Here is an 18,507-nt window from a genome sequence, read left to right as displayed (position 1 = left end):
GGTCAGCAATAGTGACCATTATGTCAATATCTCTGCAGTCCCTACCCTCCTGAATATTGTTCAGCCTATGCCATATCTGTGTGTCGCTAAATACTCCAATTCACAGACTTTTTTCTGCAGAATGAAGTTTGGATATTCTAAGCATGAGCTAACCAAGCTTATTGTAAAATGTGAAAAAAAGGGTTTTTTTTAAAAATAAGGCAAACACATATTTGATCTATTCATGTAGTTTTATTGTTAGAGTTTCAGGCGTTTTCATGTACAGAAGTTCAGAAGGACAGAATATTGCACACAGATAGAGGAAATTAATGAACAGAACAAAACAAAACCTTTCTGGGAAACAAGTTTTTAAGTAACGCTGAGCAACATAAAGGGGAAAGAATGAAAACTCAGGAGTTTATTTATACAACATCCAACGTAGAAAGAAGCTAGCAGGAATACAGGTTGCAATTTTCAATACAATTAAGACATGTTCACTTTTTATATAGTTGTAAAATAGTTATTTTTAGTTTTATCTATTACACACAGGATTATATCTCCCTGTAGTCCACATGCAGAAACAAGCAACAGCTGATTTTACGTGTTTCTATTTTATATATCACCTATATGTTATGTTGTAATGATAGTAATGGATTTACAGGTAATCTGTATTCGCTGTGATACCTGTTAGTGAATGCAGCCCATCAAGGTTCAGACTCTGCCCCCTAATAGCCATCAAAGTCTCTGGCCTAGTCGATGGCAGAGGCATTGAGCGATGACTTGTCCTTGAGTATCTTCTTTTCGTGTAGACCTAGAGGACCAAAGTTTGGTCTTCTGTTTTTATGCTACTAAACGTCCAAAATACATCAAAAGGCAGCAAAGAGAAGCTAGGTTTGGTAAACTGTTGTCATTTGACCATGTTGAAAAGCTTCTTACAGGGAAACCAAAAAGTTAACTGTTTAATGCACACATATAGGGATAAAAAGGTGTATGAGAATTATGGTTACATTCTTCTTTAAAATATCATTTTGTGTGTAAAATTTTCCATTCAGTATTGTCATGTGCAAGGCAGTTTTCTAAGTGAACGCAGTCATTCTGTTCTTAGTATTTTCGTAGTGGAGTTCAAGAAAATAGAAAGTAATAGCAACATTCATATCTCAATTTTTAGTGCATTTCTATTCTGCCTAGACCCTCATATGGATGTGAGTGAAGGAAATGGCTGTGCTCTAGCGTGTTCCTTTTGGGTCGTCATCTAATGAGTGCGCTAGGCAACTAGGCACCTATGTAGCTGGCTCAGAGCCACAAGCATTGCAGCAAGTAGATGGGGCTTGAAGGTCAAATATCCACACGAATCAAAAATGGAACATATACACAGGTACATCAGAAAGGAATGGGGGACACTGGGAAGTGCATGCATCGTCTTAGGTTCTGCTTCATCCAAATAAATAATGCATTCCTTTCCTGTACAACAATATAATGTAGAATTACCAAAGATGTACAGATACAGCACAGAAAGATACAGGGCCAGATGAAAGAAGGATTGTAAAAGAAAGACTGGACAAACGAACGCTTTCCAGAAAGAGACAGTTCTTCAACGTAGCAAATAAATCCTCCATACATTCAATGTATGTCCTAAGTTATCTCATTTCTGACAACTTTGCTTTGGGTCTGATAAAAACATACTGGACTTTTGGCTTGTTGGGTCATTTAGACATATACAGATTACCGATCACAGAGGCTAATGGAAGTAACTTCCATTCCATCATACAACATTCCTATTACTGTCATAGTGCCGTGTTACTAAAGCACAGGACTAGTAGAATAACCAACTACAATCACACCACAACCACAATCAGGCACTCAACGCAAAACACATCACAAATACTTGTCAGCCATAAAGCGCATAAGCATAATTTAGAGGTCACTGATACAATGGGGAATGGTATAAGAACCACCACCGGCAGGAAAGAGTGGCTTTGTGAACAGAACCCAATGAATGCTTGGTTCCATGTCTAAACCAGAAGGGCATATGGACATCATTGAGGGGGTTTGTCGTTTGTGGCCCCTTAACATTTCTATGAACCAAAAAAGACAGCCACTCTGGGAGAGCCAATCTGCCTATTCAGATACATTTACCCTATAACAGTGGATTGCTAAGAGTTAGAGGCGCTGGAATAGTCGATTTCAGCTGATCACTGGGCTAACTTTTATTTTTAAAGGGCTCATTTTCATTGAACCAACCCTATTACTGTAAATATTACTGTGACTTATTTTTTAATGATAGATATTGAATTTGTTTCCATTGGTCACACTCTTCACTTTTTAGCTGCAATTGAATTAACATGTGCCCCCTTCGTCTTATTTTTCTTTCTGCTTTGCTCTTAAGAATTTGGGAGAATTAATTACTTTATTCTATAAAATATCATTTTGCTTTTTTCTTTAAGATGGCCTGGTTATCACGGTGAGTTAGAGATTAGTACATTATAACTCCAGGGTATTCATCAAAGGACGTTATTTGATATGTGCAAAACTGCAAGGGTTTAAAACTGACCATGGACACTAGTGCAAAATCTGGAATAAACCATTATTTTTGTTCTATTCCAACATCATTTTTGCTCTATTACAAAGCATAAAGTAACGGCTATGTTATTTCTACAACATTTCCCTTGAAGCTCAGTGTGTTATATGTATAAAGCTACTATCAGTGTATAACACAGCACTCCTAACATCCTAACATTGAACCACCGGCTTTTCTCGGGCACCAGCGGTTGAATCATTACAGTGTACTTTATTAAAATGCTGTTAAGTATCTACAGAATAAAATACAAACCATGTGGACGGTTAGACCCATAAATTAATGACATATAGCTAAGCTTTGATCATAAAAAATAAATATATAAATTAGACAGCAGAATTCACCATTGATATGTAATGGTTTTGTTCAGCAATCAGAAAGTGTTTCTTGTAAGGCAGATCGCTGCCTACAGCAGCCAACAAAGACTACAATGTAAACAAAAAGACGAAGAAAAGTGTTGTCACTTGTTAGTGTTTGTGTAGCAGCTTCCACACAGGCTAAATAAGAGATCTGATCTACAGTCCATCCAGCCTACATGAGCAGGAGTGATGTACATTAACATGTACCTTAAGTTTTCTTTCCAACAGCCAATCAAAAGAACATGCAACAGCAAAAAGTAAGCCTTCAGCTATGTGCAAAAAACGGGGACAAAAAACATTGTTAGAAGATTGAAGCTAGCTTGTATTAATTGGCAAGCAACCACCTAGTGAGGCTACCAGTAAACAGTTTGGTCCTTTACATTCTGGAAGCTAACATAAATAATTGTGCAAATATAACATTACTGATACTGGGAGATGTTAGTCCAACTATTCCATGTTTCGTATCAATCCCATTTTCAGTTGCATTCCTCTTCTTCATTTATACAATGATGGGTGGTAATATCCATTAATCTGGAGTGATCTAACACAGGGTTTTCTCTTTTATTTTATAACTTCTTAAATCTATTTTGGGAACATTTTGATGTAAGTTTTGCAGAGAATAGAAGACTATGTTACTATGTATGTTCATACCAACCGTCCCACAACCTTATTCTGCAGAAGTCCTGTTTCACTGCTCTGACTACGCATCTAGTGCAGGACCAGGCTGAGAAGTGTTACAGAGGTGCGTAAAGAGGGAGCCAGTGTTATGTGACATTGAATTGAACCAATCCCTAAAATTCATTTACACATACAGCTGCTACAATGGAACATTTTCCATAAATCATAACAAACTATAATGTGATGGTCCCTGTATTATAAAGGAGTCTTTACTACTATTGTAGCAATAATGTCTTCTGTAAAAGAAGTAGCTATTTAGATCATTTCTAAATAATGCACTATTAGGGTAACACTGGCTACATCTCATGTTGCAAAGGGGTTGTAAGAAATAAAAAAAAAAGTCTTCTTTCTTCCAGAAGCCGTGTCAGTCCTGTCTAAGGGCTATGTGTGGTATTGCACTTAGCTCCATTTAAGTAATATAAATTTTTAGCAATGCCAGACACAGGCTCCGGACAAGGGAGTGGAAGAAAGCAGCCATATTTTCCTAATCCCAATCGTAGGCCAGCACCATTTACACTTTCAACTCTTTGGTCCTGCAAAGAAGATTACAAAGCTAAATCAAAGCTCCACATAAGTAGTACCTCCTGTGCAGACTCGCGAGCATTCATCACTTTCAGCCTTAAATACTTTGGTTTGTTGCAGAACGTGAAATGTGTTTTGTTGTTATTTTACGAAAGTCATTAATCTGCTTGTAATGTACTTTCAGAGCTTTTCTTTGCGTTCTGGTCTACAAGTGCAATTTTCAAATTACAGATTAATGTAAAATATACAAGCTATATATTTACAGCACCCACAAATTGCACGGCTGTCTAGTCGTGTATTCTTTACCTTAACACACATTACCTGCTGAGAAATCTGGGGGAGAAGTGTTTTAGTGCTGGTAAATGTCTAGCCCTAATCCAGTCCTTCCAACTTCATATGCCTATAACAACACAAGCTTTTCTGCATTCTCGTATTCATGGTATGGAAACACAAGAGGTGTAAAACACATCATGTAATGTGCCAGCGTAAAAGTGTCAAATTGTTCTAACAATAGATAAATTCAGAAAGCGTTATGTATCTTGTAATTTATGTAAGACTTCAATGCTTGAAAAGTTCTGCCTAATTCACCTCCTTCAACAATCATGATTTGGCAAGGCTGACGTTACAGGTACAAATCAGATTGGGGAAAGAGCTGGGCTGTGACTGGACACACACATAAACACAAAGTACGTATGGACGTGTTAGTGGCTGCCATGATGATTAAAACTCTATTTTGCATGCTGGGAAGGATTCATCTTGCATCACTACAGTACTGCTGCTAGCTAACACCATTATATTAAGTTCTTGCTGTTTCTCGTGGGTCTGTTGGTACCATTCACGTGTCACCTCTGTGTCATGTGTTGGGATCAATGTCACCTGGAGGAGGAAATACAAAGCAATCGTTAGTATAGTCACACAAGAAAAGACTACTTAGTGGCCACAGAAGTCATGAGCCATTCCGTTGGCATCGCCACTTAGCAATGGGAGCAATTATGCCAGTAGTATGGCACATTATCACTAAAGTCACAGATACCATGTAAACATGATTGAATCTTTTGAAATTTTAATTCGTCAGGTCCGATAAATTTTCCCCAAAAATTTGATTTAACTGTGAATCGATTTTCCGCAAATCATAATACTGCAAAGGTTGTCTAGGACTCTATCCAACTTGTATCCTTTCAAGATCTTTAACATAAACGCAATTCAAAAACAGAGGAACATCGCTCCATCCAGGTGTAGTACCAAAGAGAAGAAACTTTATTCTGCCATAGTGTGATACAATGTTTCGATCACGTATCACACCATGGCAGAATAAAGTTTTTTTCTTTGGTACTACACCTGGATGGAGCGCTGTTCCTCTGTTTTTGAATTGCTGGGATTTTACAAGAGGGTTCCTTGGATTTTGAAAGGGCGCCCCAATACTCTGGGTGGTGTCAGCTTCTCTTTTTTATTGGATTGCTTTAACACAAACGCAGTCTTGGTAATGTCAAAGTGACCTCACCACTGTTAAAGTGACAATTAATAACACTGTGCGCTGGCAGACTTTTTAATCTTTTTAAAATTACTGTTAGAGCTGACATCATCTTGCTGTGATTGAGATGAATGATGTGTCATATATTCCATAATGTCTTACACTTCCTTCCCACTAATGTGCTTGCTAGAGGTAAAGAAGGCCAATTATGGCAACTGGTGCCACTGGTGATTGTGGTGTTCTTGCTGCCTCTATGAGCTCCCACCTTTTTAGCTGTGGTATGTTTTTTTTTTCTTTTACATTGCCCCTTCCATTTTTTTTTACCAAACATTTTGTACACCATGTAAGGTTGCAGCCGGACAAGTCCTGGATGGAGTTTGTGTCACCGAGAGCATGCTGCACTGCTAAGAGGTTTCTTAATGAGCCTGGAATTTGGGTACGGATTTTAGGAATGGCCACTTGAGCTGGGTGGAAGTGGCTATTTCCACACCTTCAGTTACATGCCTTGGAATGGCCCATTTAAGGAAGTCCAGCTGCCTTACTCAGGGTCTGTGTGTGAAGAGTGAAAGGCCTTCTTTATGTTGCTCAGTCTCTGCCAGAGACTGAGAGTGAAGGTCTGATCTCTAAATGGGTGAGCCTGTGCTATATATGGACTGTTTATTTCTAGTTACCTTTATGCCCAGAAGAGGCTGTTTCTTTTTGTTTTGTGTCCACTGGAGTTTATGAAAGAAATAAACCTCACACTGTTGGACAAAATCCCATTGCTTGTTTGGATACACTAGCAGCTGCCAAAGAGCTTAAATCCCTATAACCACTATAATTAATGAAGCACTCCCATCAAAGTTTTATCCTCTTAATATACTGCAATCATCATATGATATAGCACTGTGTACTTATAATTGCTTATTTTGCTTTTCTACTCAGCTAATTCTTCTGTTTTTCAGTAGGTCTATGAAACCATGTGATTAAAAACTGACTAGATGAATCCTTCTAAGCTCTTTGTGGAAATAGGAAGTTTCTTTTCCCTGTATGAGTCATAAGTCACTGCAAAATTCCCTGATAGGAGGAGGAGTGGATCAACCGGGTTAGGAGTTGAAGAGAGGAATGATTCATGCAGGTAAAAGAGACTTCCTGTTTCTACACAGAGCAGAGAAAAGAGAAGAATTTACTGGGTAGAAAGGCAAAATGAGCAATTATAAGTATACAGTGCTATATAATATAATAACTGCAATATATTAAGAGGATATTAACTTTGATGAGAGTGCTTCTTTAAATTATGACAATCTTTTCAACCCCACTTATTCAACACTTGCCAAAAAGGATGTAACAATAAATGCTAGGTAGGTAGGTACACATACAGAAAGCAAAATGTGGCAGGAGACTGTGGTATAGGTGTAGTGTGTACAGCTGTCAAACTGGATTAGTAAAACAGGCGTGCAAAACAGTCATGCAGTTAAATGTTTACGTTTAAAAAAAAAAAAATTCTATTTAGCAAAATTCTACCACTTTTCCAAAAAATTATGTAATAAGACATGCTAGGTAGGTACATTTCCAAAATTCAGCAACAGGGCTCTGTATTGGGCTGGCATGTATAGATGTAAAATTTGATTAGTAACATAAATGTACAAAAGAAATGGTTGGTGACACACACACTTTACTAGCTGCACAGTTACAGATTTGCTTCATTTCTAATGTCATGAGACAATCATACCCTTATAAGAAACAAGGATACATGGAATGTATAAAGAAGATATCAAAATAAATTTATAACAGTTGTATTTTTGAATATGAGTTTACCTGCTGTTGGTTATAATCATTTGTAGACCACTGATCTTTATAGTGATAATTATAACCTGCTGTTGTGTGTCATTTACTGCCCGTTTTCTGGTTTGACCATCAGCATCCATTATTTACTTTGACATGTATTTATGTGTAAATTAATACATTTATTTTGATATATTTTTTATACATTCTATGTATCCTTGTTTCTTATAAGGGTATGATTGTCTCAAGTTGCTTACGGAATGTGACCCATTTGTGAGGTTGTTAAGGACTAATATGTATACATATCTAATGTCATGTGTCATGTACCACTTTGCATAATATAGTGTATCAGTATCACTTCCATCTTTTAAAAAGGTTGCCCATGATTAACATATTGATGATTTATTTGTTGGATAGGTCATCAAAATGAGATTGGTGGGGTTCTGACATCTGGCACCCCCACTGATCAACTGATATTTGTTTTGTTAGCGACCTGATGTAATTAATGTTTGGAATGGAACACCACAGCTCCATCCACTGTTTGATGGCTCAATGTGAGAACAATTGCAGCACTCAGCAGTGGTTGCTAAACAATGAATGGCGCTTAATGTTCTGCTGTATTTGTCTACTGACGGGGATCACCTGATTGATGGGGGTGCTGGGTATCGGACCCACACTGATGTCAAACTGATAGCCTATCTGTCGAATGAGACATCAATATGGGAGTCCATCTAGAGCATCTTAAAGAGGGATAAAATACTTGACAAATGTAACAGGGCACAGATACAGATAGATTCAGAAGTATTTGGTCAGTGACCGAATCTTCGTAATTTAGGCTCTTCGTGCTACTATTTTTTTTATTTAAAATGAAACCATTGAGATGCAATAAAAGTGTAGATTTTCAGGTTGAGTAAAAATATCCTGTGACGCGTTTAGGAATTTTTTTCAGGGACTCAAAAGTAATTGGACAAATTAACTTTATTAAAAATAAAATGTTCATTTGTAATACTTTGTAGAGAATTCTTTGCAGGTAATGACTGCCTGAAATCTGGAAGCCATGGACATCACCAAAAACTGGATTTTCTCCTAAGTGATTCTTTGCCAGGCATTTACAGCAGCTGACTTCAGTTGTTGCTTGTTTGTGGGCCTTTCTGCCTTAAGATTTGTCTTAAAGGGAAGGTGCCGCAATTTTATATAATTTGCAAAAAAAGAGTAAGTAACAAAACATGTTGTTAAAGCAAATGTTGTACTAACCAGGATTTATGGTTTGTTTGTAATAATGTTTTAATGTAGCCACTGGGCGCTGCCATCTTGATTTGCAGATCTGTGGAGGACTGATACAGTCTGCAAATATGGCCGTCCCTGGACATAGGAGATTGCGGTCGGCTCCCGACCCCACCATGCAGCCTCATTGGCAGAGAACTGGGCATGCCCCTGTGGGCTGCACCATTCACTGCTGTAGGTGTGGCTGGGCGCCATTTTACTGTAGCCCAGTGCTATCTGCTGAGCTCCACTTTCTGCACCGTGCTTCCTGCTCCAGCTCCACTGTCCTCCTGCTCTGTCTCCGCCTCCTCACTCACACACAGCCCCAGTGATCTCCGGTAATCTGACACCTTTGCTTTTATAGTGACAGTGACATATACAGCCCATAGTCTAGTGTATGGGGGGGCTGTTACACCAGTGTGAGCATATCTGTAATACTGTCTCCTGTGATACTGCCTGCTGAGCCATGTATCTAGTCCTATCCTGTGTGATACTGACTGCTGAGCCATGTATCTAATCCTATCCTGTGTGATACTGACTGCTGAACCGTTTATCTAATCCTATCCTGTGTGATACTGTCTGATGAGCCGTGTATCTAATCCTCCCCTGTGTGATACTGACTGCTGAGCCGTGTATCTAATCTGTGTGATACTGACTGCTGAGCAATGTATCTAATCCTCTCCTGTGTGATACTGTGTGCTGAGCCGTGTATCTATTCCTATCCTGTGTGATACAGTCTGCTGAGCCGTGTATCTAATCCTCTTCTGTGTGATACTGACTGCGGAGCCATGTATCTAATCCTCTCCTGTGTGATACTGACTGCTGAGCTTTGTATCTAATCCTCTCCTGTGTGATACTGACTGCTCAGCCGTGTATCTAATCCTCTCCTGTGTGAAACTGACTGCTGAACCGTGTATCTAATCCTATCCTGTGTGATACTGTCTGCTGAGCGGTGTATCTAATCCTCCCCTGTGTGATACTGACTGTTGAGCCGTGTATCTAATCCTCTCCTGTGTGATATTGACTGCAGAACTGTGTATCTAATCCTATCCTGTGTGATACTGTCTGCTGAGCCGTGTATCTAATCCTCCCCTGTGTGATACTGACTGCTGAGCCGTGTATCTAATCCTCTCCTGTGTGATACTGACTGCTGAGCCGTGTATCTATTCCTATCCTGTGTGATACAGTCTGCTGAGCCGTGTATCTATTCCTATCCTGTGTGATACAGTCTGCTGAGCCATGTATCTAATCCTCTCCTGTGTGATACCGACTGCTGAACCGTGTATCTAATCCTCTCTTGTGTAATACTGACTGCTGAACCGTGTATCTATTCCTATCCTGTGTGATACTGTCTGCTGAGCCGTGTATCTAATCCTCTCCTGTGTGATACTGTCTGCTGAGCCGTGTATCTAATTCTCTGCCGTGTGATACTGCTCTCCTGAAGTACTCTATGCTGCTGTCACCCTGCTGGTTTTATGTGTGATCTACATGGTGGTATTCTGCATGATCTATATGGGGGCATTGTGTGTGAAGTATATGGCAGTATTATTTGTGATCTGCTAAAAGGGGACCCATTCTAGGGTGGTTCTGGCTGAGCACCTGCACACGGGTCAGGGGTAATAGGTGCAGTCAGGGGAGGGCTGGTGAGGCAGCTGAAGAGAGGGGTCTCATTTTTATCATTACTGTATGGCTCCATTCCCCCCCAGCCTGCTTCCCAGTGTCACCCCGGACTGCGCCTGTCGCCTCGCTTTCACACATCACCAGGACAGAATCTGAAGAGGGGAATGGGGTCTTTGCATGCAAAGTCTGGATCAGAACAGGCCATCAATCAGCAAAAATGTTTCCTGGATTTCTGTGCTGCTGTCTCCCTGCTCCTCCCCCATATATCTCCCTCTGTGCCCCCCATAGACCAGCGCACTGCTCTCCTGAAATACTCTGTGCTGCTGTCACCCTGCTCCCAGAATCCTTGCTGCCTGCCATCCTCAGTGACCGAAGACCCCATTCCTCTCCTCAGATCCTGTCCTGGCGATGTGTGAAAGCGAGGCGACAGGGCCTGATATATGGTGGAGGAGCAGGGTGACAGCAGCACAGAGTATTTCAGGAGAGCAGTGTGCTGGTCTGTGGGGGGCACAGAGGGAGATATATGGGGGAGGAGCAGGGTGACAGCAGCACAGAGTATTTCAGGAGAGCAGTATGCTGGTCTGTGGGGGGCACCCTGTTCGGTGCCAGGGATTGTACATAGAGCACTGTGTTTTATACACATGGATGGACCGTCTTCTTGTCTGCTCCACAGAAATCCAGGAAACATTTCTGCTGATTGATGACCTGTTCTGATCCAGACTTTACATGAAAAGACAGTCAGTATAACTTTGCAGGCCCCATCAAAATGGCTGATCACTGTGTTCCTAGATGTCATCCTCTCTTTTCCCTTAGCAAGCACCCAGTAGGGGAGGAGAAGAGTAACACCACACCCATGTCAGCAGATTCCACCCATACAGTGTCCATTTTAGGGCATGATCATATATCAGAATCAAACATCATGGACACTGTATGCCTATAATTACTGCAGGACAGTAATGTGAGATAGTTGTACACTAGGTTTTTGTGCCAAACTTCAGTAGCTGCTCCCCCTAGTGTTAACAAGTGGAAATGCCAAACTTTTTAAAATTATTTTTCATATTTTACAAAATGAAAAACAAATGATAATATTTTTTAAGAAAATGTAAACATTAATTCTTTACATTTTTTCAATTGCTGAAAATTTTTTTGGGGGATGGCACCTTCCCTTTAAGCATGTGAAATTCTGCTAGATTGGGTTGAGATCTGGTGATTGACTCGGCCAATGCAAAATATTCCACTTCTCTGCCTTAATGTTTTATGTCATTGTCCATCTGTACTGTGAAGTGCGTCTGGTTGAATCTGAGCTGAAAGTATAGCCCTGTACACTACCAAATTAATCCGGCTGTTCCTGTTTTCAGTGACATCATCAATAAACACTAGTGACCCAGTGCCATTGGAAGCCATGTATGCCCAGGGCATCACACTGTCTGCACCATGTTTTACAGAGGAAGTGCTGTGAAGGGTTCTTTCTTTATCATGGAATGAATTCTGCAATCATCCACCACAGTTGACTTCCATGTACGTCAAAGCCTTTTTAAGCCACTGTTGGTCTGGCCACTCCTAACACTTCTGCTATCGATCTGATGGATTTCTGATGAGCAGCTTAATGATGGCCTGTTTCACTTCTATTGAGAGCTCCTTTAACCGCTTATTGTGGGTTCACAACAACAGCTTCCAAATGCAAATGCTACACCTGGAATATGATCCTGACCTTTTACCTGCTTGATTGGTTATGGATTAATGAGGGAAAAGTTCATACAACCAATTAAAGAGCTTTTGCGATAATTTTCCAATAAAACCTTTGGTATACTGAAAAAGAGGCAGCTACAGATTAAAGAGATGAAATTCCTAAACCCTCAAATTAAAGCTGAGAGTCTGCACTTTAAGCCCATGATTATTATAAAACTGTAGCTTGAATTTGCTTTGGTAAGCAGCTACAATGCAAAAACTTACCGTATTTTGCGGATTATAAGACGCACTGGATTATAAAGTGCACCCCAAATTTTGAGAACAAAAATAGGAAAAAAACTGTTTTTAATAAAATGGTGGTGCTTCTTATAATCCATGCATCTTATTGTTTACAGGGGGTGGTGGTCGCGGTGGAGCAGGGTCCCAGGGTCACTGATAGGAGGCAAGAGTGGCGCGTTGCTGCAGGCCGCAGGCTGGGATGAGGGAGTGTTCTGATGTGCGCCACTGTGAGTGAAAATGGCTGCGGTGCTCTGTGGTGCGGGGGGCTCCGCCAGCATTTTGTGAAAGCCCGGAGCCCCCCTGCACATCCATTACTGCGAAGCGGTGGCCTCCGGGAAAATGGCCCCTGGGGGCAACGCATGCTCTGATTGATATCTCAGCTGAGTTCTCAATCTGAGCATGTGCCACCCCCGGCGGCCATTTTCCTGGAGGCCACCGCATCGCAGTAATAGATGTGTGTGGGGGGGGGGCTCCAGGAAAATGGCCGCTGGGGGAGGCACATGCTCAGATTGACATGTTGGCAACGAGATCTCGGGTGCCGAGATTTCGTCTCCCGAGATTTCGGGATGAGATCTCATGGCTGAGATCTCAATCTGAGCATGCACCTACCCAGCGTCATTTTCCCAGAGGCCACTGCATCACAGTAATGGATAGGCTAGGGGCTCTGGGCTTTCACAAAATGCCGGCAGAGCCCCCTGCACCACAGAGCACCGCAGCCATTTTCACCCACAGAGGTGCACATCGGAACACCCCCTCATCCCAACCTGCGGCTGCTGCAACGCGCCACTGTTGCCTCCTCTAGCAGTGACCCTGGGACCCTGCTTCATCGCTGCCGGTGAGGTATATCCGCATTATAAGATGCATCCCAATTTTCCCCCAAAATTTGGGGGAAAAAAGTGTGTCTTATAATCCAAAAAATACGGTATGTCACTGTCCAAATATTTCAAGACCTAACTGTATGATGAAGCAGAAGCATTAACATTGTAATGTATTAGCTGGTGTAGCCATTCTTTTTTCAAGACTGTGCCCAATAAAGGTGACCTCCTCTTATTTGGATCCTGATTGAAAATATATAATATTAGAAGGCGCCCTCAGGAGAAATCATCTTATACTGATCACACTATATGCTCCTAATACAGCTCAAATTTCTTAAATGAGTTATGCTTAAGATTTCACGTCTCCCACCTGCAGCCATAATCTTAGGAGGGGATGTTCTCCAAAACTATGGATAGATCTGCCTTGTCTGGTAAGCCACCATCTCATCCCAAATTTATATTTCTAAGGAATTTTGTAAGCTCATTAGGAAATATTCTTTATATGACTTATTGAGGTTTATATCATCCAGGGGACAGGTCTTTCTCCTTTTTTTCACTACCTCAAAGTATCCATACACATATAGATTACTTTTTCGGGAACACCCGTATGCTTCGTATTCTGGCAGGTAACATGGTCAGACCATGCCCCAATGAAATTTTCACTGAAGAGCTCCTCACTGTATAGCTCATCATGCCACTGGAGACTTAATGAGGCGTTATTAAAAAAGCCTCATCTCAGAGAGGAGCTTTGTCCTCATTTAAAAGAATACTTTGAACTTAATGTAGGTTCAGTTTCATCCGAAGCAACGTTATGGGAAGCTCACAAAGCAGTATTTAGAGGACAATGTATAGCCATGAGCTTTAGACTTAAGAAAGACTATAAATTGAACCAAGAGGCTTTGACCTCGGAATTAAAGCTTCTTGAAGCAAATATGCTCTCTATCCCTTCCAGAACAACCCTTAAACAACTTATAGACATTCAGGCTCAGTTAAAAAAAACAGCTTTGAATCGGGTGGAAAAGCTTCTTCTCTATACTCGACAAAGATATTATGAGAAAGTCAAGAAACCCCACATGTTACTAGCTTAACAACTTAGAGATCATAAAAGAACACACTACCCCTCATGCCTTGTGTAATAAATATAATCAAATTACACTTAACCCTAAAGAAATTGCGGTAATTTTTCATGACTATTTCTCACAACTTTACTCGCTCCCTTCCACTCTCCCATTTAACCCACTAACCAGAAGTAATATTGTTGGTTCTTTCTTGGACTCTTGTCAACTACCTTCTCTTCCCTCAGAAGCAATAGCATCAGTAAATGACGTAATTACTGAAGAGGAGATGAAAAATGTAATCCATAACCTTCCAAATAGGAAGACCCCGGGACCTGATGGCCTGTCCTACTTATACTACAAGACCTTCCAAGATGAACTTCTCCCTACATTAATTGCCCTTTTCAATTATTTTCTAAAGGGAACCCCGATCCCTGCTAAATTCCTTTAAAACATTGATTCCCAAACCGGGCAAGGATAGACTAGACTGTTAAAAATATAGACCGATTGCCCTTCTCAATTCAGATGTTAAGATATTCACAAAAAACTCAATCTGGCTTGTTTAACTTCACTGACATAATCAACGATAAAATGTGAATTCTACATTCCTATGATGAGCTGAAAACAAAATTTTCCCTCCATTCTCTTACATTATTTCAATATATTAAAATTAGGCATTTTGCCTCATCACTATTCCACGGTCTACAGACCTCCATTCCTATCTCCTTTGAGAGACTGTGCAAGAATAGTTCAACAACAAGAGGTTTAATATCTAGTATTTACAATATTCTACAGGCTCCAGAGACAGATTCCCCAACTAGAAACTCTTATATGCTCAAATGGGAGGAATACCTGGGTAAAACACTGACCGTGGCAGAGTGGAGAAATGTTTGGACCAGAGCAGCCAAGACTGCTTCTTGTATTTCATACAAAGAAAATGAGTACAAAATCCTTCATCTCTGGTACCATACACCTGAATTTTTACATAAAATGGACCCATCTATTCTTTCCCTTTGCTGGTGTTGCGTCCTGGGTAGAGGTTCTAAATTTCACATTTTTTGGGACTGTCCACTGATTATCTGGGTGATAATCCAACTCCTCACAAAGCAAGTTTTTGGTGTAAATCTCCCATTAAGTCCTCAGCTCTTTCTATTAAATCTTTTCCTTGAATCCATATCCAAGAGATCCATTAGACTGCTTTTACATATGTTAACAGCAGCACACTATTTGATTGCCTACCATTGGAAGCAAACCTCTCCTCCTTCCCAACTAGATTTATATTCTCTCATCGAGGATATCAGGAACTTTGAATACTGGGCAGCTTTTAATCACAATACTGTAGAGAGATTTAACCTTGTTTGGTCTCCTTGGGATTCTTTTTGGGCTACGTTAAATATATGACCTCTATGAGATGGATATAACTAGGTCATAACATTCCACATCATTTCCCCCCTTTCCTTTTGTCTGAGTCTGTGTTTGTTTGTAAAAATTTGTAAAATTTTACTCTTTATCTACTTGAAAATGTTTAACTATTACTATAGTATAAGATTGGTTGTTAACCTATAAATGATAGTGAAAAATCTAAAATGCCTAATTATTTTTTCTTTTCCTGTAAAATTTGAAAAACTTCAACAAAAATTACAATTTAAAAAAAATTGTAATGTATTTACTGCTACTTACGCAACTGCTGTACAATGTCATCAGACACATTAGTATATATTCTCACAATGACCATAATATAATTTCCCAAGATCATTAATCTGTTTTTGTACCATGACAGAAAAAAAAATGAAGAATGCAAAAAATACACAAGCTAACAAACATGGAGAATATGCAAACATTATGCAGATGTTGCACATCCTCTTGGCTTTTGTCTTTTTGCCTATCAAAATAAACTAACTGAAAGCTCCTTTATGATAAGTGCTATAAGAAATTAAAATTTACACTTCTAAATAGAAAAATTACAGAAAATATTAAAAAATGAGTTGTACATTATGTAACTGAAGAAGCTCCATCCACTTTCTGCAACACACACAAAACTAACATATACACATTAATAAGATGGCCCCACTAAATTATTCTTAGCCAACATGACATAACTGTACGTGTACATTATGGATTAGTGAACATTGAGAAAGAAAGACACACAATTCCGTCATGGTGGTTATATGGGCACAGGAGCTGTGTCCCTGCTGTAATGACTGATCGGAGATAAGTCTAATCCTGGATATTTAATTCTTGGATTCTATAGTCAATAGAAAGTGGGCCTCTCAATGGTTTCAGTGAGGCTTCAAGTTTCACCTTTCAGCAGCCCACAAATGCGATTTTGGGGTGCTGCTTGATTGCCATGTCAGCTGTAGTCATATTAAAGGACTTCAGGCATGCCTCAGCATTTTGCCAATTAGTGTTAAGTCAAATGTACTGCCTAGTAGATTGTCTGACAGTTTACTACTGATAGGCAATAATGTTTTAGTATACTAAGTATATTGAAGCATACAAAAATGCACAATACAGTGAAATGGCTTTTTTATATCTCACTCCACCCCCCCTTCCCCCAAAGAATAGAGTTAAAGTTATTAATTTAAATGAAAAAAAAAAGCGCTTGTTCTTTTCTCGAGACCTCCAGTGATCCTAAATGTATCTCCTGAATTCTGTGGATAGGCGATACATGTAATTCGTGGGAAAAATCTTCGTCGACATTGCATTAAGTAAAAATTAAACTTACTTGCAAGTTTTCTCCCCACTGGGACTTCCCTTCTAAAAGTGCATCCAGTACAGCCCGGCTAGGTTCTCCATTGGCTGTGTCGTTTCCACTAACAACATAATATGCAGCTCGAACTCTCTTAAAGAACTCCTGATCAGTATTTTTGCCATTGCAGTGATTAGGGATGTATGCCAAATCCAAATACACTGGTGGTCCAGGAGGAATTGTAGAGATGGCTTTAGAGCTGCTTGTTCCTGCCGGGAAGATGTGAATCATATTAAGAGCAATACAATTTATGAAGCAATTAAATAAATTTCAATGCAAAATTTCTTTGGGCTCTTAACCCTTCGGCGATTGCATTAGCCAAAAGTGGTATTCCTGTAAAGAGTACATATCCCCAGTCTAGGGTTGTCATTTTTATTTAAGAAAACAATGGAATTTTTGTATATAACACTTATTATCAACTATGCTGATAAATGTCCTTGGTGCTACTCCAAGAATCCCAACTTTTTATTAAAAATCAGGTCTGAACTTCCAGGTTGTGGCATCCTGGCATGCAGAGCGGGATCCCACAACCCTCCACAGCTTCCCTCATTATGAAAGTGCAATATCCTGCTTGTTCTTACAAGATCTTGTGCATTGAATTAAACACTGCATCATACTTTACTACCTTCAATTGGAGTCCTATGATGAATGCTACGGTATCTTTTCGTTTGGTTTTATACAGAATCCTTGATAGTCAGTTCAGTAACTTTGGGGACCACCGGTGTTTAGCTGTCATCTGAGCACTATATGGTCACTATGGGGTGAAATGACCACTTTGTGTGACCCTGGAAGTGGCTTTCACAATGTAAGCCTAGAGAGTGTCAGAATGAAGCTCCATTGGCTTACATTGTAAAAGAAACTTCTGGCTCACACATAGAGATTAGATTGAGCCGGAGAGTCTGAAAGCGGTGATGCAACTGAGAAGAGGCACAGAACGGAGCTGGATACCACAGAAGGAGGTGGTTGGTTAGCATACTAATACACACTATACTGCATACATGTATACACAGATTTATTTTAAAAAAAATCTTATTGGAAGGCCTTCTTTAAGGAAGGATTCTACAAAACCTAAATTGCCTTAAAAGTATTTTTTCTTTTATAGGATTTTATAAAATTTGCCTAAGAGTAGGGAATATTAAAACATAGTCAAATAACCATTATTAACTAATTGAATTTAAACTGTTCAAGTGCCATAGCTCAGGTGGTCGAATAAAAGTGACAATAAGGTCAGTGGTTGGTTGCAGCGGTCACCTAAATAATGAAATGAATGTCCTCACTGCAGGACTATGGGGGACAACTGGAGCAGGGTTTCAATTGGCAAGTAATGGTTATTTCTTTATATTACATCATTCTTTACTCTTGGGTAATTTTTTTCAACCCTTTTAAGAGTTTAATATTTGGATCTGATATTGTTATTTTATCTTATTTGGTCAACATTTTGTTTCACCACTGAAGGTCTTTGTTCTATGTATTGGTAGCCCTCTCTTCAAATGTACTGTTCCTGGTGTCTCCCACTGGTCTCTTTGGTTCTTTTTGTCAGGTGGCCTTGTTCCATCTGAGCCTGAAGAAACAGTATCCGGAGAAGGTACATGGCCACTATGGTCAATTATTGGTTGCTGATTGGCTGCTTGCTGCAGCCTCTACTCTTGCTGAATCTCACCATTGTCTTCTTCTTATACCCAAAATTTT

The 18,507-nt window shown here is 39.9% G+C and overlaps 1 protein-coding gene across 1 annotated transcript in view; it reads right to left on the bottom strand.

The window, feature by feature from the left end:
- Positions 1–211: 211 nt before the first annotated feature.
- The window catches only part of MAP1A (microtubule associated protein 1A), a 393,360-nt gene continuing 375,064 nt past the window's right edge, over positions 212–18,507 (bottom strand). The window contains exons 6-7 of the mRNA XM_073568587.1: positions 16,795–17,027; positions 212–4,989 (exon numbers count right to left, since the gene is read on the bottom strand). Of these exons, the coding sequence (XP_073424688.1) occupies positions 4,834–4,989; positions 16,795–17,027 (389 nt within the window). The 3' untranslated portion in view covers positions 212–4,833. The remainder of the gene's footprint in view (positions 4,990–16,794; positions 17,028–18,507) is intronic.

This window comes from Dendrobates tinctorius, unplaced genomic scaffold (assembly GCF_039654945.1).
Source record: "Dendrobates tinctorius isolate UK_male_01 unplaced genomic scaffold, ASM3965494v1 ptg000022l, whole genome shotgun sequence".
Lineage (NCBI taxonomy): Eukaryota > Metazoa > Chordata > Amphibia > Anura > Dendrobatidae > Dendrobates > Dendrobates tinctorius.
Note: the sequence above shows the minus strand (reverse complement) of the source record. Positions and strands in the feature narration are given on the sequence as shown.